This window comes from Epinephelus fuscoguttatus, linkage group LG17 (genome assembly GCF_011397635.1).
Source record: "Epinephelus fuscoguttatus linkage group LG17, E.fuscoguttatus.final_Chr_v1".
NCBI classification, from domain to species: domain Eukaryota; kingdom Metazoa; phylum Chordata; class Actinopteri; order Perciformes; family Serranidae; genus Epinephelus; species Epinephelus fuscoguttatus.
The window spans coordinates 260678-287673 of NC_064768.1; the positions used below are offsets into that span (position 1 = coordinate 260678).

The 26996-nt window shown below is 40.5% G+C and overlaps 1 protein-coding gene across 4 annotated transcripts in view; it reads right to left on the reverse strand.

The window, feature by feature from the left end:
• The window catches only part of gtf2h4 (general transcription factor IIH, polypeptide 4), a 136011-nt gene that overhangs the window by 101227 nt on the left and 7788 nt on the right, over window positions 1-26996 (reverse strand). For 2 of the 4 annotated variants that reach the window (XM_049601596.1, XM_049601593.1), the window contains exons 1-3: window positions 6332-6476; window positions 5829-5947; window positions 5603-5707 (exon numbers count right to left, since the gene is read on the reverse strand). In XM_049601596.1, coding sequence (XP_049457553.1) covers window positions 5603-5707; window positions 5829-5944 — 221 coding nt within the window. In that variant the 5' untranslated portion in view covers window positions 5945-5947; window positions 6332-6476. Of the gene's footprint in view, window positions 1-5602; window positions 5708-5828; window positions 5948-6331; window positions 6477-26996 lie in introns of those variants that run through there. The other 2 variants (XM_049601595.1, XM_049601594.1) reach the window with 1 other exon arrangement.

The window sequence follows — 26996 nt, forward strand, 5'->3', positions numbered from 1 at the left end:
GTTTGGTACAACCAGCAGCCCATGCTGCACAACATTTGCGCTGCAAAAGCAAGTCAAAGATCACTCAGAGGGACATGAAGACATCCTGCTGTCCATTAAGCAGTCATTCTGCATGGACAACTGTCTCCACAGCCTTTCAACACCAGAGTCTGCCAAGCGCCTTATGGACAAGATGTGTCAGTGTCTAGCCTTGGGAGAGTTTAACATCCAGCGGTAGGTGAATAATGTCCCCTCTGTTGCCTCCCATCTGCCTTCTACTGCCAGATTGGAGGCATGGAAAAGAGCATCAACCCTAAGGAACTGGCTCTGGCCTACGGTGGCATTGTCCAACTGATGAGCTCAGCTACTGGTCAAAGCTAATGGACAGTGAGAGCCCCACAATGCAACATATATTGCTAGCCCAGCAATATGATCCTCTTGGCATCATTATTACCTGTATGGCGTGGGCCATGGTTCTCATCCAGAGGCTGTTGTCAAAAAGGAGGAGCTGGAATGAGCCAAACCTCCCTCCTGACATTCTCGAAGCCTGGTCCAGCTGGGAGGAGGAACTCCCTGAGCTGGCTAACATCTCTATACCATGAACCTACGCACCATTGGAGGTCAGTACTGAAGCAACAGACTACACTCTGCATGTCTTCTGTGATGCCTCCGAACAGGTATACGGTTAGGTAGCCTACTTTATGACAAAGAGAGATGAAACAGTCCATGTCTCATTTGCAGTGATAAGACTCCTTATTCAGGATGTGAAGGCACGCCTACTCAACCCAGGGCATGAAAGGGTCTTCGCCGAGATTAGCGCCAGTACTGGGTCCTGCGTGGAAGACAGGCCGTCAAGCATCATCAGAGGTCTTGTGTTGAATGCAAGAAGTGGAGAGGGAAGCCATTTATTCCAATGATGACTTACGCCTATGCCCGTCTGCGGCTCCTCAGGCCTCTGTTCTTTTCAATGGGAGTGGACTGCTTCGGCCCATACACCGTCAAGGTCGGGCAGCATAGTGAGAAACGTTGTGGAGTCATATTTAAATGTCTTGACAAAGACCGTCTCATCAGTGTCTTGTTGTGTCCATCTGAATCTGCTGACTAGCCTTGATGCAGCATTAAGGCAATTCATCTCCTGCAGAGGCACCCTTTCAGAGGTTCTCTCATATCAGGGGATGAACTTCAGAGGTGTGGAGAGGGAACTAAAGAGGGCATTTACTCCAATGGGACCAAAGCTACAGAAAAGGCTTGCCAAGCAACACATCAGGTTTCGGCCCGTCAGCAGGTCCACACTTTGGTGGTGCCTTGGAGCGCAAAATACAGTCTGTCAAGAAAGCTCTGCAGGGTGTTATCGGCACTCAGTCCCTCCAAGAGGAAGTCCTGCTTACAATCTTGGTCAAGGTGGAAGGCATCCTTACAGCCAAACCCTTAGGATACGTGTCATCAGATGATGCGGGACCGGATCCCGTAACTTGTTGATGGGGCGGTGGGACGCCTCCCTGCCACAGGTTTCCTAGGCTCCTGACCCACCCACAAAGAGACAGTGGCATCATTGTCAAATGACAGTGGACCACTTCTGGGTGCAATTCCTTAGAAACTACTTACTGTCTCTTCAGGTAAGTCAGAATTGGCAGCAACATACCAACAATCTCCAGAAAACTGTCGTGATGATTACTGATCCTCAGCTGCCACACACCCATTGGTCCATCGTGCAGGTGGTCAAACTGAATGCAAGTGCTGATGGACGCATTCAGTCAGCTGAAGTGCAAGTCGTGAACAAGGCTTACCTGAGACCGGTACATGCCTGGTCCAGTTGCCCGTTGTTCCAGATGACAATGCTGACTCAGAGACTCTTGACCCAGGGACTGCTTGTAACACCTTAGGGAATTCATCTTGTTTACATAACAGACATGCTTTTCTTGGGGCAGCTGTCGTAAATTCCCTGTTATTTTACCATACTAGGACAGTGCCTTCAGTCAGGCACCTTTTTGGACAGCCCAGAATGTGCCATAGGGTCCAAGTAGTGTTTAGGTTGTGTGTGGAGTTTTTGTGAGCCCAGGCTGCGCTGTGGGTGCATAATCCTCATCAGCACTTGTTTGCTGTTGCTTAAGTACTAAAGCATGCTTCTCTCCTTCTCTCTCACCTTAGTTTCTGTAAAGTTGGTTATTCTTCATTTGCTAACATTTACGTCCTATTTCTGCATATCCCTAACTCGGCTTCTTCTCCGGAGCCTTTGTGCTCCACTGTCTTGCAGGTTAAGTCGCATCTACGCCTGGATGGTGTGTGGTGGTTGTGCTGTTGCCATGGTCCTGCCTGATGCCTCCTACTTCTACTCTTATTATACACATATGATTATTATTGTCACAGACATATACTATCATATGTTAATATATACTAGCAACATATGCTACCATATGTTGGTGCAGTGGTTAGCACTGTCGCCTCACAGTAAGAGGCTTCCTCGTACAAACCCAGGGTGGGGGGTTCGAACCCAGGGTGGGGGAGCCCCTCTGTGCGGAGTTTGCATGTTCTCCCCATGTCAGCGTGGATTTTCTCCGGGTGCTCTGGCTTCCCCCCACAGTCCAAAGGCATGCGGGTTAATTGGTGACTCTAAATTGCCCGTAGGTGTGAATGTGAGCGTGAATGGTTGTCTGTCTCTATATATCAGCCCTGCAATAGTCTGGCAACCTGTCCAGGATGTACCCCACCTCTCGCCCAATGTTAACTGGGATAGGTTCCAGCCCCTCCACGACCCTCAACAGGATAAGTGTTTATGGAAAATGAATGAATGAATTATTATAATATTGTTACTAAAATTAATGTTGTTGTAAGCTATTTTCATTACTGTCCGCCAAGCATCTCTCTCAGTCTCTCTCTGTCTCAATTTCTCTCTCTCTCTCTCTCTCTCTCTCTCTGTCTCAATTTCTCTCAAGTTCAAGTTCAAGCTGCTTTATTGGCATGACTGCATTCAAAACAATGTTGCCAAAGCATATTAACACAATATAACACAAATATAACGAGCATAAACAATAACAATACATTTATAATAATTTCAATTAAAAAACAAACAAACAAACAAACATGGAGAGCATGACTGGCTATGGCAGGGTAAAAGTCATAAAGAAATGAATTTATACAACAGATTAATTATTAATATATAAACAATTATCAATCATCATCCCCCCCAGACCCCCCCCCCCCACCACCACCACCAAATAAAGCAAAACTGCACATTTCAGAGTGGCCTTTTATTATGGCCAGCCTAAGGCACACCTGTGCAATATTCATGCTGTCTAATCAGCATCTTGATATGCCATACCTGTGAGGTGGGATGGATTATCTTGACAAAGGAGAAGTGCTCACTAACACAGATTTTAGACAGATTTGTGAACAATATTTGTGAGAAATGGTCTTTTGTGTATATAGAAAATGTTTTAGATCTTTGAGTTCAGCCCATGAAAAATGGGAGCAAAAACAAAAGTGTTGCGTTTATATTTTTGTTCAGTGTACATTCATTTGATCGGTTATCGATGAAAAAGTGTCCGAAGCTGATTATGGAAAACAGTAGGTTGTGTTTACTCACACACTGTGCGCCTAAATCATTTTCCCGGTTCGCACATATATATATTTTTAGGGGCAGATGCGAGTGAAATGCTCGCACTGCAGAGCGCTTCTGCCCGTGCTGGACAGAAACTCCGCCACGCGGGAAATCCGACACTGTGCCGGAGAACTTTAACCCCTGTAAATGTATTATGTTGATCTGTTCTGTATCTATTGCACGTCTGTCTGTCCTGGAAGAGCGATCCCTCCTCAGTTGCTCTTCCTGAGGTTTCGACCATTTTTTTTCCCTGTTAAAAGGTTTTTTTTGAGGGAGTTTTTCCTCATCCGGCGTAAGGGTCCAAAGGACAGAGAGATGTCGTATGCTGCAAAGCCCTCTGAGGCAAACTGTGATTTCTGAATTGGTACATTCATTATTTAGATATGGTAAACATTATTTGTATGTTTTTATTTGTCTTGAAGAAACCATTCTGCACTCAACATTCAGCATTCAACATTCTACGTTCTACATTCTATTCATCCATTCGGTGGATCATTCATTCTCATGCCTCTATGCACATACAGCAAAGAGTCATCTATAATGCTGCCAATCATTCAACTCAATATAAAGAACCTGAACTGTTCCCTGTGTCTGCGTTAACTCTCTGACCAGAGTTGCCATTCTGGATAAAGTAGTTCCAGCAACATACATAATAAGTTCACAGTCTCTACAGTAAGACCAGATGATTGTGAATATAATGTATGTATGTCAGTATGGCTTAACATATTGCTCTTTTTTTGTCATTTTCAAAACAAAACAAACTGACTCTGCTGACTGTCTCTATGAGGTTACTGTAGTACTAACCCTCCAACCAAATAAAATTCAAAATATTTAAATGTCAATTTTTTGTGTTATTATTATCTTTTTCAAAAAGGACTGGAATCCTATCAAATCACTTTTTTCCATCTTGTCTTTCTTTCTGTTATTCAATGAAACAACTGTGTATGTATTTTGTGTACAACTGTCAGCAAATGTCCTGTGCAGCTCAATAAAACATATATAGAAAAAGAAAAAAAAGATAATATTCACACTGGATCTGTACTATGTATTGGAAGACACCCTGAGTGGAGTTAGTAGAATCTGTCTCAGCAAGAATCAGTGCATTCCTAATTCAGGGACTTATTACTGGGTGAATGACAGATTTTGCTGCTTCCATAATGGGGAGTAGGGCTGCACGATATATCGCTTGAACATCGCCATCGCGATGTGCGCATGTGGGATAGTCACATCACAGGGCATGCGATGTTTTCTCTTTTTTTTTAGAACATGTAAACTTTTGTTTTGCTTCAGAAAAGCAGCTCTTAAGAAAGCTCCACGTTCCACTTGCCTCTCTCTCTCTCTCTCTCTCTCTCTCTCTCTCTGAAAATATGGAGCATGGACTGATGGCTGGAGAGATGCCAGTTCACCTCCTGGGCACTGCCGAGGTGCCCTTGAGCAAGGCACCAAACCCCCCAAGCGCTCGGGGCGCCTCACCAAGGGCAGCCCCCTCACTCTGACATCTCTCCACTTTGTGCATGTATAGGTCCTGTTTGTGCATGTGTGTGTCTTTCGGACCTGTGTGTAATTGACAAGCAAGAGTGAAAACATTGAATTTCCCCTTAGGGGGATTAATAAAGTAAATAAACTTAAACTTATATTATGTAAGTTATATGGGACTTTTAATTTGAAACAAATTCGGGAAGTGTCGATTTTGAAATGACGACGCGATGCATTAACTTTATCAAGGCAACAGGAGCGGATAAAAAGTAGAAATATAAAGATATAGAAGGATTGCAAAAAATATATATTGCAAAAAAAAAAACCTGCAATGTCACTTTTTTCCAATATTGTGCAGCCCTAATGGGAAGGTTTTAAGAAAACAAATGTGGATGAAAATCAAAAAAAATCATAAAGAAGAAAACTCTCCAGTAACAGGTCAGTGACAGAAATGTTACAAAGTGGTACAAGAGTGTACTTAAAATGGTTCACCCCACTAACAATGCCGCTGGTGTTGTAATGAAGACATGACAAGGTTAAGTAACTTACTTTTGACTGTCTAATTTCACCCACAATGCTACTGCTGCCTGGGGAAGAGGCTGGTCCAGGAACAGCATACGCATTACATAATTCTTGGCCAAACAGGGGAGTTCTCTGTAGAGGATCAAAAACAATGTAAAATAGCACACCACAACGCCAATCAATCAGTTCTGTGTCCTTTTCAATACCATAATCGTCAGTAGGCTACAATGTGTGTGTAGTACAGTCACTGTACCTGTAGACAGCCAGACATGTTGCTGGATGGTTGTACAGTCTGTCCAAAATCTCAGGACTCAGCTCTCTCAGGTACTCATGCAAGTTCTTACACTGCAGCTGAACGCGTAGCCTCATTATCTAACGTTACCAAAAAAGAAAGAGAAAAGTCATTGAATGCAGTGTCACCATAAACGGGAAGATTCAGTCATCCTGATTACTTCATTCACACACATGAGGGCGGAACCTCGCACCAAATCCCTTTAAAAATCTAGCGGTTTACTGAAGCTTTTGTCATCCCTGAGCGGACATAGTGATATACTAACATATGGCCTCAGAGTTTTGATTCTTTGGATCCACCCCTCAATTCGGGACAGGTGTATTCAAAATAGAGCTCTTATTTAAATGTGGCAACGTGTATGCCACAACTCCAAAGTGTGTTGACAGTCAGTCACACCAAAGCATTACTGGGAAAAACATTCTGTATAAGCGCATTAGTAGGTGTATGTAAAAGGCATTATTTACCGTAATGACGGCTATAAAATATCGACGAATTTCTGACGGAAAAAATATTTAATAATAGAAAAATAACTGCACTGTTGCCATTCAGCAGATTCCGTCCGTGAAGTGGCCGTACGCATGTCACGTGATCTTAATACTAGTGTCCTTATTGGTCATGTTCTTCTTCGGTGATTTTCTTTGGCGATCGTTTAACAACTGTGGTGCAATACCGCCACATACTCAACTCTGAGAGAGCGTGGACTGAGATTTATTAACTAAGAAAAGTTACTCCTCCTCCTTCCCCTACTACTACTACTACTACTATCATTATTATTATTATTATTATTATTATTAATTATTAATAACAACAACAATAATTATCATCATCATTATCATGGTGGCGCGTTGGTGCAGTGGTTAGCACAGTTGCCTCACAGCAAGAGGGTTCCCCCACCCTGGGTTCAAACCCTCCTCTGTGTGGAGTTTGCATGTTCTCTCCGTGTCAGTGTGGGTTTTCTTCGGGTATTCCAGCTTCCTCTCACAATCCAGAGACATGCAGACAAGGTTAATAAGTGACTCTGTCCACAGGTGTGAATGTGAGCATGAATGGTTGTCTGTCTCTATATGTCAGCCCTACGATAGTCTGCCAACATGTCTCGCTCATTGTCAGCGAGACATGGCCAACGGATAAAATTGGGTATATATAGGCCTATATACATTATATATACATACTGTATATACACGTACATACACACACACACGCACACACATACTGAAAAAAAAAAGAAGGAAGGAAGCGCTGCTTGGAAAAACAAGGCTCTGACTCTACAGGGGTCCATTTCACAAAGCAGGTTTAGTGAAAACTCTGAGTCTGTTAACCCTGAAATGAGGGAAACTCTGGGTTTTCCGTTTCAGAAAGGGAGGTAACTTAAACCAGAGAAAGCGGAGTAACTCCAGCCTGTTTCAGAAAGAGAGGTAACTGAAGCTCTGTGTCAGTTACTATGGTAACTGACTCTGTGAACCTAACCTGGTCGGGAGCAGGGGCCTGTATCACGAAGCGAGATCAACCTTTCCTGGGTTACCCAGACCTATCCTGGGTTGACTAACCCTAACAATGGCAGTCAGGATAATCGGTATCACGACGCTGGATATCAACTCGGTAACTCAACTCAGGGTTGCTTTATCAAGAGCCGTGAACGCGCACACAGCGGACCAATCACAATCATGAGAGAAGCGCAGCGTCACTGAGCGTCACTGAGCACTGATTCCTATCCACCTTATTTTTCACGTAAACACAGAGGCAAAACATAACGCAGCCAGCTTCCGTTTTTTTTGTTCGCCTTGTTCTTTACCTTGTTGAGTTTATATATACACACACACACATATATATATAATCACATTTTTCTATAAATATATTTGTTCCAGCGGATGTCTTAGTTACAACATGATTGAGCTAACTGGAGTAGTTTCATGTTGTATCTGACAACGGGAGGCTTTTAACGGATGACGTCCTGATGTTAGCTTTGCTGCTAGTGTTAGCTGTCCTTGTCAGCTGCAGTCACTGATGCTTTCTAGACATCGTGATTTCCCAAAACTGAAAAAATACCACACGCAGCAACACAAAACTGCTTTGCTAGCTCAATCATGTTCTAACAGCTGGATGGTTGATGCGTACATGCTGATTCGCGTGCTATCAGAGCCGATCCGCGCATCACTATGGCTTAATGATCAACTCAGTCAATAAAACCAACCCGTCCTGTGTTAGGGGCCGTTCAGATGTAGCGTCTTTTGCGCGCACAAATCCATTAGTTTCAATGTAGACGCGCGTCAAGCACGTTCACAATCCAAAGCGACGCCGCAGCGGCGTGCATTCGGTGTGACGCACCTGTTTTTTCGCACGCGTCCGCGGTGCACAGAGATGGAAAAATCTCAACTTTTTCGAATGCAGCAAGCGCACTGAATGTCATGTGATAAGAATTAACCAATCAACTCCACGGACCTGCTTCTTCCTTTCCGTCCAACAGACTTCACAACATTATGTATCTAACAAAAAAAAAAGACAGAAAAGCAGCGTACACCTCACATATTTATTTCTCACAGATGCGCACACATTTGGCTGGCATGCAGAAGCACCGTCTGTGTGTTGAGGGTGCGAGCCGCAGCTTCAGCTGCTCAGGTAGAGAGGCTGTGTAGCCCGGTGTGTTTTTTCGCTGATTCGGGTCTGCAGGTTCTCTGCCGGTACACTGGAGACGGGGATCGAGCAGTTTGTCTCACTCGGGATAGATTGTGCTTTTTTAGTTCATAGTTTTTGACTGACGTGCGATTTATTCGCGTTTAGAGGGAATAGATTTCCGTTTTTACGGAAACGTGGGCACAGTTATCTATATAAAATACACAGACTAAGTAACTAACTAACTGATTGCCTAACATAAACAACTGAAAATTGAAAAAAATTAGCTCACACCATTAGTTTCGGTAAGGGAAAGCATGAAGGAAAGCGGCTGACCGGAAGTCACGCACAAAAAACGTAAGTTGATCACTATTTACTTCCGTGTTTGAAAATAAGGTGGATATCTTAATTCTCAAACTCAACCCTCAATCTCACTAGCCCTCAAAACCAAGTGTTAAGGGCTGTCCTGTGACTTTAAAATGGGACACCCCTCAAAGGCAAATATGTCTTAAGACTGTTGGGGGCAGCAATATGCCAAAACTCGGTCCAGTCTGTTAGTTCAAAGAAGAAGAAATATGTCATAAGTAGTTGTCGATAAAAAGACGTGATGAGTTTTTTTTCCCCCCAACACTTTATTTCAATTCTTGTACAAAACAAGCAGTGACAGACATGAACAGAACAAATATGCCAGGGTTAAGAGAAAAGAAAAAGAAATAAAATAAACAAATAAATAAATAAAAAAGTTCAGCAGCTCAAACAATTAAATTGTTTACATATTTTCAGAGTCTTTATAGCTTTGGAGTTTGTGGAGTGATGAATGGTTTCTAAGTATTGCTGCATTTCATTCATAAAAATTTTGAACAAGGGTTTACTCTTATGAATATGGAATTTCACTAAGATAATTGATAATGATATAGAATTGTTTTTGTTTTGAAATGCTGACATCATAAAATCCAAACAAAACATCTTTGTACAGTAGTGAAAATAGAACATAAATGTTGCAACGAATATACTCAACAAAATTTTTCCAAAAAGTGACAGTATAGGGGCGGCCCCAAAACAAATAGTTACCACAATCTTCGACAATGCCGTCGGCAGCTGTGCTGATTTCATATTGAAACAGAATGCTTGATCACTTGGGGAACAGTTGCTATTGTGACTGAGAATTATGTTATGAATATGAACAGTTCACAAGTTACAAATTACTCACTCCCATAGTTTTTTTTTTTTTTTTTTGGAGCCTGCTTGCATTTTGTAAACTTGTCTTGTTTGGTGGCCCTGAAATGAATCAGGGCTTGTGTTTTGTCTGGTGGCCCTGAAATGGAACAGAGATAACAACATTACTTTCTTTTATTTTTTATTTGTTTGGGCTACCTGTCAGATATTCGTTAAGTTATTAGTTGCAGCAAGTAATAAATCAGATGTGATTTTATTTTAAAATGACCTAATTACAAACAATCTACATTGTTCCTTTATATTTTTAGGGGGTAGCCTATACAACTACAGGGTACATCTGTGCATTTACGTCAGAACAAAGGTCCAGGTGACAGTATGTTGTCATGGATACTGTTTGCGTCTGAAGACCGTCTCAGCTGTCGCTCACCTCACCAGCATTACATTACATGACTATTGTTTATGGCTTCATGACTCTGCTTGCCGTCAGCAGACAGAATTCACCCACCCTAGTGACTCACTTGTGTTTTGGTGTAAACACGCTGACAATTTTGAAGTCATTAAAATGTTGAAGGTCTTCTCCTTGCCAATTGTGTTCATCCAGCATTACGGCTCCTCAAGATGCAAGCTCACCTTTTTCCAGCTCTGTGCACGCTCTCCTTTCATCTCAGGAAATATACAAATATAGCAAGATAAAACACAACGCATATATGGGGCATTCTACCGAATGTGTGCAAAGTAAGGGTGGAAATATTTTGAAATTTTGTATGTTTTATTTCCAAAACTTTGTCCCTATATATAGTAGCATATGTAAAGGTCACATAAAATGACTGTAAATTTTTATATTGTATTTTCAGACTGTTTTGGAATGTTTTTCCTCTCCCAAAACTTGTCACTACCAAAACATATAGTATTATATTATACAAAAAAATATATATTAACCTGTTATGCTTGTTCCTTCCCTTGTCTAAAGATTTAAATTTTTACAAATTTTGACCAAAGGTTTTCACAATTAAATCTATAAAAAATAATATTTTAACAAATTTCGAAGTTCAAATTATAGAATTCTTTAAAATCTAAATGCGATCTTTCTTTGTAAAATTCATAACGCTGATCAGATTGATTTCAGAGTTAATAATTGATGAAACAGAACATAAATGTAACCAATTAGCATCATAATACTTTAGTTGATAACTCAATATACTTTATTTTTTACAAAACACCCAGTGTTTCGGTAGTGACTGCACTGTTTCGGTAGTGACTGTCCTGTTTCGGTAGTGACCAATATTCTGTTTTTAAGGTTGCATCATATTTTCTCAAATGTATGCCTTATGGTGGGAATATTACAAAGACAAATGTTTTGTGGTCAATAAAATAATCAAATTTTGGAGAGAGTAGAGTAGGGTAGAGCAGAGTAGAGCAGAGCAAAGCAGAGCATAGTAGAGTGGATACGAGTATAGTGCAGCAGAGTATAGTAAAATAGAGCAAAGTAGAGCAGAGTATAGCAGAATAGAGTAGAGCAGAGTAGAGCAGAGAAGAGCAGAATATAGTTGAGTAGAGCAGAGTAGAGCAAAGTAGAACAGAGCAGAGTAGAGAAGAGTAGAGTAGAGCAGAGTAGAGTAGAGTAGAGCAGAGCATAGAGTAGAGCACAGCACAGAAAAGTAGAGCAGAGCATAGTAGAGTAGCGCAGAGTAGAGTATAGTAGAGTAGAGCAGAGCATAGAGTAGAGCAGAGTAGAGAAGAGTATAGTGGAGCAGAGTATAGTAGAGTAGAGCAAAGTAGAGCAGAGTAAAGCAGAGAAGAGTATAGTAGAGTAGAGCAAAGTAGAGCAGAGTAAAGCAGAGCGGAGTATATCAGAGTAGAGCAAAGTAGAGCAGAGTAGAGCAGAATAGAGTAGAGCAAAGTAGAGTAGAGCAGAGCAGAATAGAGTAGAGCAGAGCATAGTAGAGCAGTGTAAAGCAGAGCAGAGTATAGTAGAGCAGAGCAGAGTAGAACAGAGCAGAGTAGAGCAAAGAGCAGATTATAGAGATGAACAGAGTAGAGTAGAGTAGAGTAGACCAGAGTTGAGTAGAGTAGAGCATAGAGTATAGCAGAGTAGAGCATAGTTGAGTCGAGCAGAGTATAGTATAGTAGAGTAGAGCAAAGCAGAGCAGAATAGAGTAGAGCAGAGTAGACCAAAGTAGAGTAGAGTAGAGCAGAGTAGAGCATAGTAGAGCAAAGTAGAGCAGAGTAGAACAGAGCAGAGTAGAGCAGAATAGAGTAGAGCAGAGTAGAACAGAGCAGAGTAGAGCAGAGTTAGTAGAGCAGAGTAGAACAAAGCAGAGTAGAGCAGAGTAGAGTAGAGCAAAGTAGCATATAGTTGAGCAGATCAGAACAAAGCAGAGTAGAGCAGAATAGAGTAAAGCAGAGCAGAGAGTAAAGCAGAGTAGAGTAGAGAAGAGTAGAGTATAGAGTAAAATAGAGTAAAGCAGAGTAGAGTCAATCAGGGTATAGTAGAGCAGATCAGAACAGAGCAGAGTAGAGCAGAATAGAGTAAAGCAGAGCAGAGTAGAGTATACAGTAAAGCAGAGTAGAGTAGAGAAGAGTAGAGTATAGAGTAAAAAAGAGTAAAGCAGAGTAGATTCAACCAGGGTAGAGTAGAGCAGACTAGAGCAGAGAAGAGCAAGACTTTGGACCACAAAATTATGGGGTTTAACTACTCACCATTCCATTTTGTCACTACCAAAATGATCATGTCACTACCGAAACTTTACCATAGGTTTCGGTAGTGACTGTTTCGGTAGTGACATTCCTAGCTATTTTTCAGGATAACTAAAGAATGCTAGCAGTCACATGGCTAACAAACACATGTTTGAAGCGTTGTTCACACAGAAAAACATAATATTTTGCATAAACCCCGCAAATTTTTTCATAATTGAAGAGAACGTGTTCGGTAGTGACAGTTTTAAAAGTTACACACTGATTTTCAGACTTTGGAAGACATTTATTTAAAAAATGATGGGAGTCAGCGACTTACCATGCAGCCATCTGGGACAGGGGTGCAGTACTACCCCCCTTCTCAGACATTCAGGGGTGTGGCTAAAATATAGACTCAACCAGTATATCAAAACTCTTGTGTTTCGGCAGTGACGTGAAAACACGGGACACTATTTTTTTTTGCATAGTTTCTTAATTTAAAAATGAATCCCACAATACATCTAAATCTTTCAACTTCTGTCTAATCTTAATCACAAAGATGTTTTAAATTACACTTTTGAAAAAAATATGAAAAATGTTTTAAGTGTTATTTACTTGAATTGAATTTTAGAGGTCAGGGTTGGGGACAGCTACTTCCCAATAGAAAGTACCCTATAAATGGTGATTTTGTACACTGAACAAAAATATAAACGCAACACTTTTGTTTTTGCTCCCATTTTTCATGAGCTGAACTCAAAGATCTAAAACATTTTCTATATACACAAAAGACCATTTCTCACAAATACTGTTCACAAATCTGTCTAAAATCTGTGTTAGTGAGCGCTTCTCCTTTGCCGAGATAATCCATCCCACCTCACAGGTGAGGCATATCAAGATGCTGATTAGACAGCATGAATATTGCACAGGTGTGCCTTAGGCTGGCCACAATAAAAAAGGCCACTCTGAAATGTGCAGTTTTGCTTTACTGGGCGGGTCTGGTGGGGTCAGAAAACCAGTCAGTATCTGGTGTGACCATCATTTGCCTCACACAGTGCAACACATCTCCTTCGCATAGAGTTGATCAGGTTGTTGATTGTGGCCTGTGGAATGTCCACTCCTCTTCAATGGCTGTGCGAAGTTGCTGGATTTTGGCAGGAACTGGAACACGCTGTTCTATACGCCGATCCAGAGCATCCCAAACATGCTCAATGGGTGACATGTCTGGTGAGTATGTAGGCCATGCAAGAACTGGGATGTTTTCAGCTTCCAGGAATTGTGTACAGATCCTTGCAACATGGGGCCGTGCATTATCATGCTGCAACATGAGGTGATGGTTGTGGATGAATGGCACAATGGGCCTCAGGATCTCGTCACGGTATCTCTGTACATTCAAAATGCCATCAATAAAAATGCACCTGTGTTCGTTGTCCATAACATACGCCTGCCCATACAATAACCCCACCGCCACCATGGGCCACTCGATCCACAACGTTGACATCAGCAAACCACTCACCCACACAACGCCACACACGCTGTCTGTCATCTGCCCTGAACAGTGAAAACCGGGATTCATCCGTGAAGAGAACACCTCTCCAACGTGCCAGATGCCATCGAATGTGAGCATTTGCCCACTCAAGTCAGCGACGAACTGCAGTCAGGTCGAGACCCCGATGAGGACGACGAGCATGCAGATGAGCTTCCCTGAGACAGTTTCTGACAGTTTGTGCAGAAATTCTTTGGTTATGCAAACCGATTGTTGCAGCAGCTGTCCGGGTAGCTGGTCTCAGACAATCTTGGAGGTGAACATGCTGGATGTGGAGGTCCTGGGCTGGTGTGGTTACATGTGGTCTGCAGTTGTGAGGCTGGTTGGATGTACTGCCAAATTATCTGAAATGCCTTTGGAGACGGCTTATGGGTTCGTTTTCCACAAGCCACACATCTTACCAACATTCTGACACTAAAGCTGCATTTTTCATCTGCACAGATCAAGAGAAAATTAACTTTGAGCCCTGTCAGTCTCAGAAAACAAGTTCTCGCGAGATCTTGTGATCTTGATAAACAGGCAGTAAAATTACAGTTCGCTTACAAACAGTTATTTATCGCTAGTAATAAATAAAAAATGCCCAAGCTTTGTGCAGCAATAGGCTGCAATAAAAGGAAGAATGTATTTTCATTCCACCTGCTTCTCGATCCGCATACACAGACATCCACAAAGCCTCTGTTCAACACGGTGGTGGGGGGGAGGGGTTGAGGGAGAACAGGCTCTGATTGTAGGGAGAGCTAACTACGCCCACTTAGGAGACAGGAAGAGTAACCGTTTTCTTAACACTGGATAAGCCTACGGTGGGTTATCTCGCTTCATCCAATATCTCTGTCTGAATCAGTCACACAGACGAGAGGTGTGCTACTGGGCAGTGCCTCTGTGTTAACTATGTTCAGCAAACCAGCCAGCAAGAAGCAAAAAAACCTTGCACAGTTTCTTCCAAACAATGTATTGCATGTATTTAATGTTAGCTAAATGATGTCTAATTAATAGATGCCAATATATCAAGTTAAGCTAGTTAACAAGAATACTAATGTTATTGTTACCTATGTTAAATCACTTGCTAGCTAGTTTCATGCTAGGAATAAACCCACTCCTCCTTAATAAGAACTTGTGCTCACTATTGCTTTGCACATGTATTTTTAATCTTTATTGCCACAATAGAGAGAGCGGGATCAGGAAGGAGACAGTGGCCAGCAAGGATGATCATGCAGGTTTCTCATAGGTGATGAGAGATTATAACTGGCTGAGAGAAAATATCTAGAGCATAAAAGTGACTGTGCAATTAATTTCCACAGCTATGTCACCACTACTATTCCTAATTCCATTTATTAATTTTGCTTTGGGGGCGGCACGGTGGTGTGGTGGTTAGCACTGTCGCCTCACAGCAAGAGGGTTGCTAGTTCGATCCCGGGTGTGGGAGCCCTTCTGTGCGGAGTTTGCATGTTCTCCCCGTGTCAGCGTGGGCTCTCCGGGCACTCTGGCTTCCTCCCACAGTCCAGAGACATGCAGATTGGGGACTAGGTTAACTGATAATCTCTAAATTGTCCGTAGGTGTAAATGTGAGTGTGAATGGTTGTCTGTCTCTATGTGTCAACCCTGCGATAGTCTGGCGACCTGTCCAGGGTGTACCCTGCCTCTCGCCCGACCCTCAAGAGGATGAAGCAGTTAGAAGATGAATGAATGAATGAATTTTGCTTTGCACATTTATTATCTATATTATTAAAATAGATAGAACAGGGACAGGGAGAAACCAGGCAGGTAGACTGACTCTAAGTCTAAGTCTCTATTAATTTTCACAGCTATTTCAGAACTACTCTTATTTATATTCTAAAATGTTTTTTTTTATCTGTACTGCAATAGTAATACTACTGCATTATTTGTGTTTTTAAAGGGCCAGTGTGTAAAATGGGTTGAAAACAGTGACATCAGTGGTCAAATTCTACATTGCAGGGCTCACCCGCTCACCCCTCCCGTCGGGTAAATAACGGTGGCCTCGTAGGGACAAAAAGCCTTGCGCACGAGTTTTTCAGGAGTAGGTCTATCTAGCGACGAGGTGAATGTTTATTTAGAAATCTAAACCATGTTACGATATTGTAATGAATCCCTCACGAGCAGGAGACCAGAGGAGCGTTCGGGAAAAAGGCCCGTTTATTTGAGCACTCCAGAAACTCCGGTAATACTCCACTCCGTCCCAAACTCTGACTCTTCTAGCGTAACAGACACACTTAATAACTTTACACACATACTCGTTTACCATACTGAGTGGGGACCCCCCTCCCCTCTGTGCTCCACCAATCTCCAGCCCGCACACTGACTGACAGCGTAGCCTGTAAACAGTGCTCAGCTGTTTGTTTAGCCTAGCAATATCTCCAGACTATAGTAGCTGCAATGGACGACTTTGAACGCAATTTTGAAGAGTTTCTTGTAGCGGACACAGACCCAGAGCCATACCTGTTTGAGCCGGAGCATACAGATGAGGAACTCCATGTGTTTGATGCTGAGTGGGTGAGAAGAGAGGCTGAATGCACAGAATGTGATTCAGTGCTACTGCTGCCATTGTTGGGGAGATATATCACCAGGAGGAAAAGCGCCGCAGAGAGTGCATCACAAGGAGTGAAGTTACGTCTTCTTTTCCTTGCAGATGACGGTTCGGGTTCATTCTCTCCTGTTGCGTGGTAAGTGTGGTCCATTCGCAAACTTTATAACTAAAAAAACTTTTCACTACTCTCTATCGACGAACTACTAACACTGCTGTTTCTTCCTCCTTCTTCCGTCCTTCCCCTGTCTTCGTTGGTTCATTTATACATGCGAAACGCGTTCTCTGGCTGGCTGGATTGTCCACTTGGTCTGCCGTACATATGTGGCGGCGCAAGATGGCGATCTCTCTAAAGCAAGGCCCTTGCTATATATATATATATATATATATATAAACATAATTATAAGGCTACGAAAACCAAAAGAAATTTTATTTTATAGCGATCATACACTTATAAACATATTAATGAGTAGAATATTCAGATTCAGATTCAGATTGACAATAAACCATGCCAAATATTACACACTGGCCCTTTAAAGGAAGCAAGTATAGGTCATGCCATTGTTAATCTTGATTAATTCTGCACATCTGTGCTGTCATATTCAATGATGTGTGCACGCAAAAATTCAAAGCTACATTGCATCCCCCTTGTTAAAAATTAACAATTCGACTACTGGCGTTAACTGAACAAATGAGAGGTGTTGTTGGAGTGTTACCTTGATTTGTTAGCTACCGGATGTCCACATCCAAGCTAATGCTGTGCGTCCAGCTGAAAGAGCAAAGCGTTAACGTTACCCTGCAGCTTTTACAAGCTGACACTTATGATTGCTCTGATAGATTCTAAAATGTCATTACATTCAGTGTAATAGAATATAATGCATGTGGGTTTGTGTCTTACAGACAAAAAAACATGTTCACAGGGCTGCCAAGTTTCAGAAAATGACAAGAGTGAGACTTTAGTGTCATGATGCGTTCAGTAAAAATCTGGCCTTTTTTAACATCGATTTATACCTTAAGACTGATGTCCTCACCTCCATGCCAGCGGCTCTCCCTGCACTGTGGCCTCCTAATGCTAGTTTTACAGTGGTTCTCAAAGTGGATTCCAGGGACTCTGTGGGTTCCTTTACGGGGGTCTAAATTGACCCTTACAAGGTGTGTACAAATGGAACCAAATGGACCCATTGGGGTCCATTTGGTTCCATTTGTACACTGTCAGAGTTAAGGATAGACCTTGAAATTTAGAATTTTGAGAAACACTGCTTTAGGGGGGTCTAAATTGATATTTACAAGTCTGTAACTCTGACACACACACACACACACACACACACACACACACACACATTGAGACTAACGTTAGAGTCTCTTTTTCAAGTGTGAACTGGCCAAGAGAAGAGGCAAATAAATGTTACACAGCTCTGCAACAAATACAGGACAATGATAGACTTATAGCAGCCTATAAAACAGTACATATTAACTAGGAAACTCAAGGAGAAACAGCGAATCAACAGTGAACAAAATTGGGTAGTTACCTACCGTCGGTCTTCTAGCAAGCAGGAGAACGTCGAGTGGGTTTTAAATGTTGGCGCTGTTGTGTGTGAAAGATAGTTAGAGACGCCAAGACCCGCCTTACATTGCTTCTGATTGGTTTATATTGCGTGGTGCCTTCCGTGGTTGGTTAGATTTAGGCATAAAGGACTGATGGATTGGTCTGGGATTGGTTATCTCGGTCAGTCAATCAGAGTTACTTGAACTACGGCAAGCTGCGAGGACCAAAGTTTATTATCATGAAAAAAATAAATATATTGAGTATTGAATGGGGAAATAAAAGCGTGAGAAATGTCAAGTGTGGCGTGTGGTGTGAGAATGGGTCAAATTGCGTGACTGTCACACTCAAAGCGTGACGCTTGGCAGCTCTGTGTTCAGGTGATTTTATTCATATTGCAACTTTCAGTAAGCTAATCTGCTAACGTTACTGTCCTGTTGTGCACTACAACGCTGAGGTTAGCTTGCGACTCGTCGCATCCGATTCAGGATGAAAGGAAAAGTTTAGGGGAAAATAAATAATGATATTTAGCAGCAGATTCTCCATTTTTGCACCACTTACACTTATTAAAGTGTTAGTGTTAGACAGCGTAGCAAAGGTTTTAACAGTGTGAAACACAGTTCAAGAAATTTGAAACCTTTATTTTGCTTATGAAAAAAGGGCGATTTCACTGGTATTTATAAATCAGAAACCACTAATGTTAGACTTGTCAAATCTAGACTAAATTATTAAGGACACTTCTGAGACTCACTAAAACACAGTTTCAGATTTGTGAAACTTTTATTCTATTTGTGAAAACCAAACAAAGTGCAATTTCACTGACCAATCTACTTCTAAACCACATTAGATCAGGTCCAGATTAAAAACCACTAACGTTATACTTAGAATGAACCATTAATAATGTTTCCCATAACTTTCACTTAACTGGGAATCGGAAGTTACAAATTAGAAGCTAACTTTAATATTGTTACTGCGCTGGCTAAACTTTCAACGCGTCCTCCTTTTAACTTATATAAAGTTAAAATTGCTTTGCTGCCGATTAGCAGCATATCAAACGTCCTATGCTTCATTTAGGTTTTGTCAGTAAAATAAAATAAAAGGGAAAGTCACTCATGCTGCTGGCTTCATGCCTTATTGCTAGATGACTACTGTTGCAAGCTTGTTTCACACGATAATTGGAAATTAACTGCAACTTTTCCATTATAATTGTGCTACATATTTGTAATGCTTTGTTGACAAACTAGAAACTAGACGCTGATTTTAGTTAGCTATACATTATTCCTTGTATAACCTTACATAGACCATTAATATTGTATTTATTCACATCTAGAGTGCCAGCGATGATGGCTTTTCGGCTGTGTGGCCAACAGTTTGATGGCTTCTCACCAACTGGGAGACATCATGGCTGTCAGAAATCCAGATATCTCAGACTATAAATTATGGTCAAGAGACTGAAACTAACAGTTTTTCTCTATAGGGTCAACATATGGCCAAGGTGCACCAGCTTCTTTCCCCTCATCTCAACCTCAACCCTGTCATCTTCATCAGGAGTGGAAAGGAAGATAACAAAGGACAAAATGAAGCACTGCAAGAAAAACTAAGAAATAAAGAATTAAATGCTATCAGTTTACTTATTTTGAAATAAGAACTATGTTAAATACTGGTTTTAAGTTAAGGATGTAATATTTTGTTTTTTATATGATACACAATATACAATTTACATTTAATATTACAGCCCGCATACCTTGTACTTACCCTGTAACTAAATATAACAACAGGGGAACAAGTAGCGCTTTAGAATACAGCCTGCATAACCTGTATTCACTCTGTAACTAAATGTAACTACAGGGGAACTAGTAGCGCTTTAGAATACAGCCCGCATACTCTGTACTTACCCTGTCACTAAATGTAACAACGGGGGAACTGAAAATAACATCAACATTTTGCCACATTTAGCTTCAAACAATGTTTAAAAAGTGTTGTGAATTTTTTAACGTCACCTTTTACCACATTTACAGCAATATTTGTTAACTTAGAAATATATTAAATAGTTAAATCTAAATATTAAACATGGCACCTAAATGTTAAATGTTAAATCTAAATATTAAATCTAAATCTAAATACTAAATCTAAATCTAAATGTTAAATATAAATGCTAAATATAAATATAAATATAAATATAAATATAAATGTTAAATCTAAATATTAAATATAAATATAAATGTTAAATCTAAATGCTAAATCTAAATCTAAATGTTAAATGTTAAATCTAAATGTTCTGGGTGAAACTAAATATTTAGCTAATATGCAAATTCACACTGCCGGTCACCGGAAGTACCAAAATAAAAGCTCGAGATGGTCAGACTGTGTTTATAGAATCAAATAATGAATTAACACCAACTTATCGGGGGAAATGGACACTTGAACATACATTAGCGTGATAATAACTACCTAAAATAACAAGAAATGTGTTTGGAGAAATTTTATTTGATGTGTACTTTCAGTTGTTAGTGTCCCTTCGGAGGGAATCACCTTGTTGTTTACAAATACTTCCGGGTAGAAAACCAGCGGCGTTTAGCTGCATATATATATGCATATCTCACATTTTTCACGTCACTATATCACCGTTTAGACTAATCTGGTGTTTGTAAAGTCTATAAACACAATGATTGAACAAACATTACTATCACATTCTGAAATTAATAACATGGTTATCGTAGATTAGCGGGGCTAACCGTTAGCTGTTATCCCCGTTAGCGGTGTCTGTAATGACTCATTAACGGTGATTAACGGTCTGTGAAAAAAAATATTTTTTCCAGCAGATGTCTTAGTTACAACATGATTGAGCTAACTGGAGTAGTTTCATGTCGTATCCGACAACGGGAGGCTTTTAACAGATGACGTCCTGATAGCTTTGCTGCTGCTGCAGCCACTGATGCTTTCTAGACATCGTGATTTCCCAAAACTGAATAAATGCCACACATCGCAACACAAAACTGCTTTGCTAGCTCAATCATGTTGTAACTAAGACATCCGCTAGAAAAAAATATTTTTTTCACGGACCGTTTAAGAGTAAAAGATTCATTACAGACACTGCTAACGGGGCTAAGAGCTAACGGTTGTTAGCTTAGCTTAGGTTGTTAATCCCTCCGAAGGGACACTAACAACTCAAAGTACATGTCAAATAAAATTTCTCCAAACATGTTTCTTGTTATTTTTGGTAGTTATTATCACGCTAATGTATGTTCAAGTGTCCATTTCCACCGATAAGTTGGTTTTAATTCGTTATTTGATTCTATAAACACAGTCCACCATCTCGAGCTTTTATTTTGGTACTTCCGGTGACTGGCAGTGTGAATTTGCATATTAACTAAATATTTAGTTTCACCCAGAACATTTAGATTTAACATTTAACATTTAGATTTAGATTTAGCATTTAGATTTAACATTTAGATTTAGATTTAATATTTAGATTTAACATTTATATTTATATTTAGCATTTAGATTTAGATTTAATATTTAGATTTAACATTTATATTTAGATTTAACACTTTACAGACACTTTACAAACGGCACCCCATAGAATACAGCCTGCATACCCTGTACTTACCCTGTAACTGAATGTAACAACAGGGGAACTAGTAGTGCTTTAGAATACAGCCCGGCCTGTACTTACCCTGTAACTAAATGTAACAATGGGGGAACAAGTAGTGCTTTAGAATACAGCCCGCATACCCTGTACTTACCCTGTAACTAAATGCAACTACGGAGGAACTAGTAGTGCTTTAGCATACAGCCCACATACCCTGTACTTACCCTGTAACTAAATGTAACTATGGGAGAACGAGTAGTGCTTTAGAATACAGCCCGCATACCCTGTACTTACCCTGTAACTGAATGTAACAACAGGGGAACTAGTAGTGCTTTAGAATACAGCCTGCATACCCTGTATTTACCCTGTAACTAAATGTAGTAATGGGGGAACTAGTAGCGCTTTTATAGCTGTATTTACCCTGTAACTAAATATAACAAGAGGAAAACTACCATTGCATACCTTGTTCTGTAACTACAGAGAACAATGTGAGTGGTTTGTTTTGATTTTACTTGCCTCAAAACATGGAAGAACAAACTAAATTAACTGCACAGTAAGCTGTCAGTAAAGCATATTAACCATATATATATGTTGTGTTTTATCTTGCTATATTTGTATTTATTTTCTGGGATGAAAGGAGAGCATGCACAGAGCTGGAAAAAGGTGAGCTTGCATCTTGAGGAGCCGTAATGCCGGACGAACACAATTGCCAGGGAGAAGACCTTCAACATTTTAATGACTTCAAAATTGTCAGCATGTTTACACCAAAACCCAAGTGAGTCACATCTAGGGTGGGTGAATTCTGTCTGCGATGGCAAGCGGAGTCATGAAGCCATAAACGAACGTCAAGTAACGTAATGCTGGTGAGGTGAGCGACAGCTGAGACGGTCTTCAGATGCAAACAGTATCCATGACAACATACTGTCACCTGGACCTTTGTTCCGAAGTAAACGCACAGATGTACCCTGTAGTTGTATATTTATATTATTTCCTCACTCTTACCTCATCATTCACATTAATCAGGTCCATCTGAGCATTTAAAACAAAAACTTCTTCTGCTCCGTAGCTTTCCCCTCTTCCAAATGGACCAATATTGCACGCACAGCCTAAAAGACAACACCAGATGAAGCGCTCATGTGGGTTGCAGTATCATGGTATCCAGGAAGGTGCTCTTTGGTCAGGAAGTGCAGTACATCTTGAAAAAACAAAATCCAAGGCAACTCTTCTCTGGTACAAAAGTTAAAAGGCCTAGTTCATGATGAACATTAAAAACACCAACATGTTTCGGCCATGCTCACTGGCCTTCATTGGAGTATAAAGCTGCAGGTTTCACGTGGCCGAAATGAGGCCCTACTCAGACATGGGTGGAGCCAATCAACACTAGGACTGTGACGGTATGCATTTTTTCTCACAGCGGTGACAGAGTGACGTATCACCACCATCAGGACCAAGGTACCTTTTAACCGTTTGTTTTCTGGGAATAACTGACACAATCAGAAACCAGAAACTTGTCGTTGAATTTTCGTTTTATGGCCAAAAAACAAAAAAAAATGAAAAAACAGTTTGTTTTTTCATTTTTTTTGGTTGTAGCAAAAAAATGAAAAAACGAAATTCAGCTCAATTTCTTGTTTTCTGATCCTACTGCAAAAAACAAATTTACCACTCCATATTTCGTTTCATTGGTAGGCGGGCTCTCAGTGCTCCCTTACTTCTGATTGGCTAACGTGCTCTGTCACTTATATTTGGGCTGCGCCCTTCAAAATAAGGTTACCTCTTGGCCTTTACGCCAGCAGGATGTCTCTGCAGACCCGGAGGCTGCAGACGCACAGACAGGTAATGAAGTAATGCAACAGCGTTTTGTTGTATTGCCTGTTAATATGCAGCTGATAGACCATGAAAATGAAAGCTCTAAACTAAGTTTTCTTCAGGATGTACCGTGAACAGTGAAGTCTGCTCTCAGTAAAACTATCAACATGACAGCAAGCACGCCAAAAGTAGTTATTAAAAATGACCAGCAGGTGTCGCACTGCATCAAAGTTGTCACCAAAAATACAAATATGAATGAATAGGCCTATGTTGACAGCCAGATGGGAAAAAACTGATGTACATCTATGGAAAGGCATTTACTATAGGCTACTATCAGTTAGAGTTAAGCTGTCACTGGACTTTCCCCTCAGTTGTGGTCACATGGAGACACTTGATAATAGTAATAATAATAATAATAATAATAATATTTATTATTATTATTATAATTGTGCAGACAGTTTAGAGATTCACATTACCTGCTATAGTGGAGTAAGAAGAACCATCTAGTTTTTTTAAATTTTATATAGCCTAAGTCTGTGCCTCTCTGCACATGGATCAGACAGCTGTCAGTCTGTCAGAGCAGCTCCTGCACTGAAATGTTTATTGCAAATGTGTAATCTCAGTTAAAATGATAAAAATCTGTGTGAAGCTTTAGACACGCAGGATCAATGAATAATGATCTCTATTGATGTGACTGGTTGCACTGATGGAACATAATTCATATAGTCTAATATTGGAGATTATTAATATTTGTGAGTGAGCAGGATTGTGGTGCACCCGCAGAATGTAGCTTGAAAGTGAGTTTCTTTAATAGTCTGAACGTGTTTAAACAGCATTGGACAGTTTATCAGATTCCAAAAAACACTGTGTTGTATAGGCTATAACATGCAATGTTTTGGCGTAAAGGCCAAGAGGTAACCTTATTTTGCAGGGCGCAGCCCAAATGTAAGTGACAGAGCACGTTAGCCAATCAGAAGTAAAGGAACGCTGAGAGCCTGCCCACCAATGAATTGAAATATGGAGTGGTAAATTTGTTTTTTGCAGTAGGATCAGAAAACAAGAAATTGAGCTGAATTTCATTTTTTTGCCGAAAACGAAAAAACGACTTGTTTTTTCTTTTCTTTTTTTTGGCCAAAAACGAAAAAACGACTTGTTTCTGTGTCAGTTATTCCAAAATAAAACCAAATATGAAAAAACAAAATAATGACTTGTTTTTTCAATATTTGTTTCCAGAACCAAAATGAAAAAACGGATAACGACTCGTTTTCCGATTCCCGAATTTCTGTTTAAATGGAAAATGGAAAAAACGGATAGCGGGCCGGATTCGGGCCTTTCATGCACTTTAAATATTTTCATCTCTCCGGAAGCCAAGTTTTTTTCTTTTGCAAGCACTGGTTTCTTGTCGGACCGGAAGCGACCAGGTGGACTTCAAACCAGGGTTCCACCAGTCGAAAGTGACGACAGCTGTGTTGACAGCGAGGATAGTGATGAAGACTACACTCCTACACCACGTTGGCACTATCCACTAAGCTACCGATGCCCCTATTGCTGCCGGTTTCATCACCTGGTAAGGAGTGTAGTCTGTACGCAGCATGCACAGACCCTATGCACAGAGGCACCGCCTCGCAGCAGCGGTCGCAGACTCGATCCCAGCCTGCGGCCCGTGTCATTCCCCCATTCTCTTATTTCCCCACTTCATGCTGTCCTAAAGCAACAGGCCAAATGGATAATCTTATTTAAAAAACAAAACAAAAAAAAAACAGCAGTAATAATGCTATAATTTCTTGTAGAGTTTCAGCTTTTTGCGGTTTACACATGGCCATATGTTTGTGAATGTAACCATGTGTACAAGATGTGAATATAATGTAGATAAAAATGTCTGCACTCTTATACAGTGATTTTTTTCTACACCAGGTGACGAAAGCAGCAGTAGGCTAGTACTGACAACAGGAGCAGCAGTGATGAAGACTGATGGAAATCACGATGCTCTTCCTAGCACCAGTGTTCTAAGTGAAAAGCTTGAGCTCTGTTTCACATTGGATTATAATAGTTGGTGTTAAAGTCAGGACATTGAAAATAATTGTGTGGCATCAATAAAATCTACATACCTGAGACGGGAAATGTGTTTCAATATTATTTTTTTTAGTTTTTGTTTTGTTTTGTTTTGTTTTGTTTTTTAACCATTTTTTCCCATTTATTCCTGTTGTTGCTAATTTGTATCATACCTAAATGTACATCTATTCTATGTATACATCTATAACAATCTCCACTTAATTTAGCATCCCCACCCCCGCCGGCGCACACGCTCCCACTGAGCAAACACTGGAGTTAAGAACTAAACTTTGATAAATGACATAAAATATTAAGATGTAGGCCTAACATAAAATACTTTCGTGATTAAATAAATTAAAACATATAGCCTACAGTAGATAAAAGTAGAACATGCTAAAAGTAAATACAATAATAGGCTAAATAGTACCTAAGCAATAAATAGTGTCTAAACAATAATAATAATAATAATAATATAATAATATAATAATAATAATAATAAATTATCTATTAGGCTACCATTCCACTCTGTAAATAGATTTTAAAATTTCAGTATAATTTTATTATTATTTTTGCTTATTTCATTATTGTTATTATTGGTTTTACTTTTTAGTAGTATTGTATTATCTGAGGATGACTCATTTTAGCAACTATCTACAGTAAAAAATAAACAAATAAAAATCATTTTATACACTAGGCCAAAAAACAACCTGATCTCGCAGAAATAGTTGAAATGACCACGACCGCGTAACACCGCATTCCATGGTGGCAACACGAAATGGGTTGAAATTACCACGGAAACAATGCCAATGTAAAGTCACTTAAGATCCATTGTAGTGGTGTACACACGGATTCCCTGATTCAATAACGTCCTGTATACACACAAAAACACGAAAATGTTCCTGCAAATATATTCCTCTGTTATAATTTCCCACCAATAATAATAATAATAACAACATGATAGTTCGGTTGTACTAGATATTTGATATAGGTCTATTCAAATACTCAGTCCCAAAAACACCGTTTCTACAGTACTAGCTAAATGATCTGAAATTAACCATCATCCTTACTTTTTCTTAACATAGTTCATTTAGATGCAGTGTCATTATTAGTTCGGCTTTACTAGATATTAGATATATTCAGTAGATGTATCTTTTTACAACTCTTTTTTAACAACAAGCCACAAAAAAACCTACCGTCCCAAAAACGCCGTTTCTAGAGTACTATCTAAAATATCTAAAATTAGCCAACATCCTTGCTTTATTTCTTAACCCTCCCACTGCCCTAAGCGGTCAGGATGACCCGGGCTTTCGAGTGGTAGTAGTAGTAGTGGTAGTAGCAGCAGTCCCCCTTAGTGCCCCAGCGCCCGCTGTCCTAAGGAGTCAGAATGACCCGAGGTCGAGTAGTAGTCTTCCTTTGTATGTCCAACCCACTGCTCTAAGGGGTCAAAGCGACCCAGGCTCTCGAGTGGTCGTAGCAGTAGTAGTAGTCCCCCTTAGTGCCCTTGCGCCCGCTGTCCTAAGGGGTCACAGCGACCTGGGCTCTCGAGTGGTAGTCCCCCTTAGGGCCCCAGCGCCCGCTGCCCTAAGGGGTCAAAG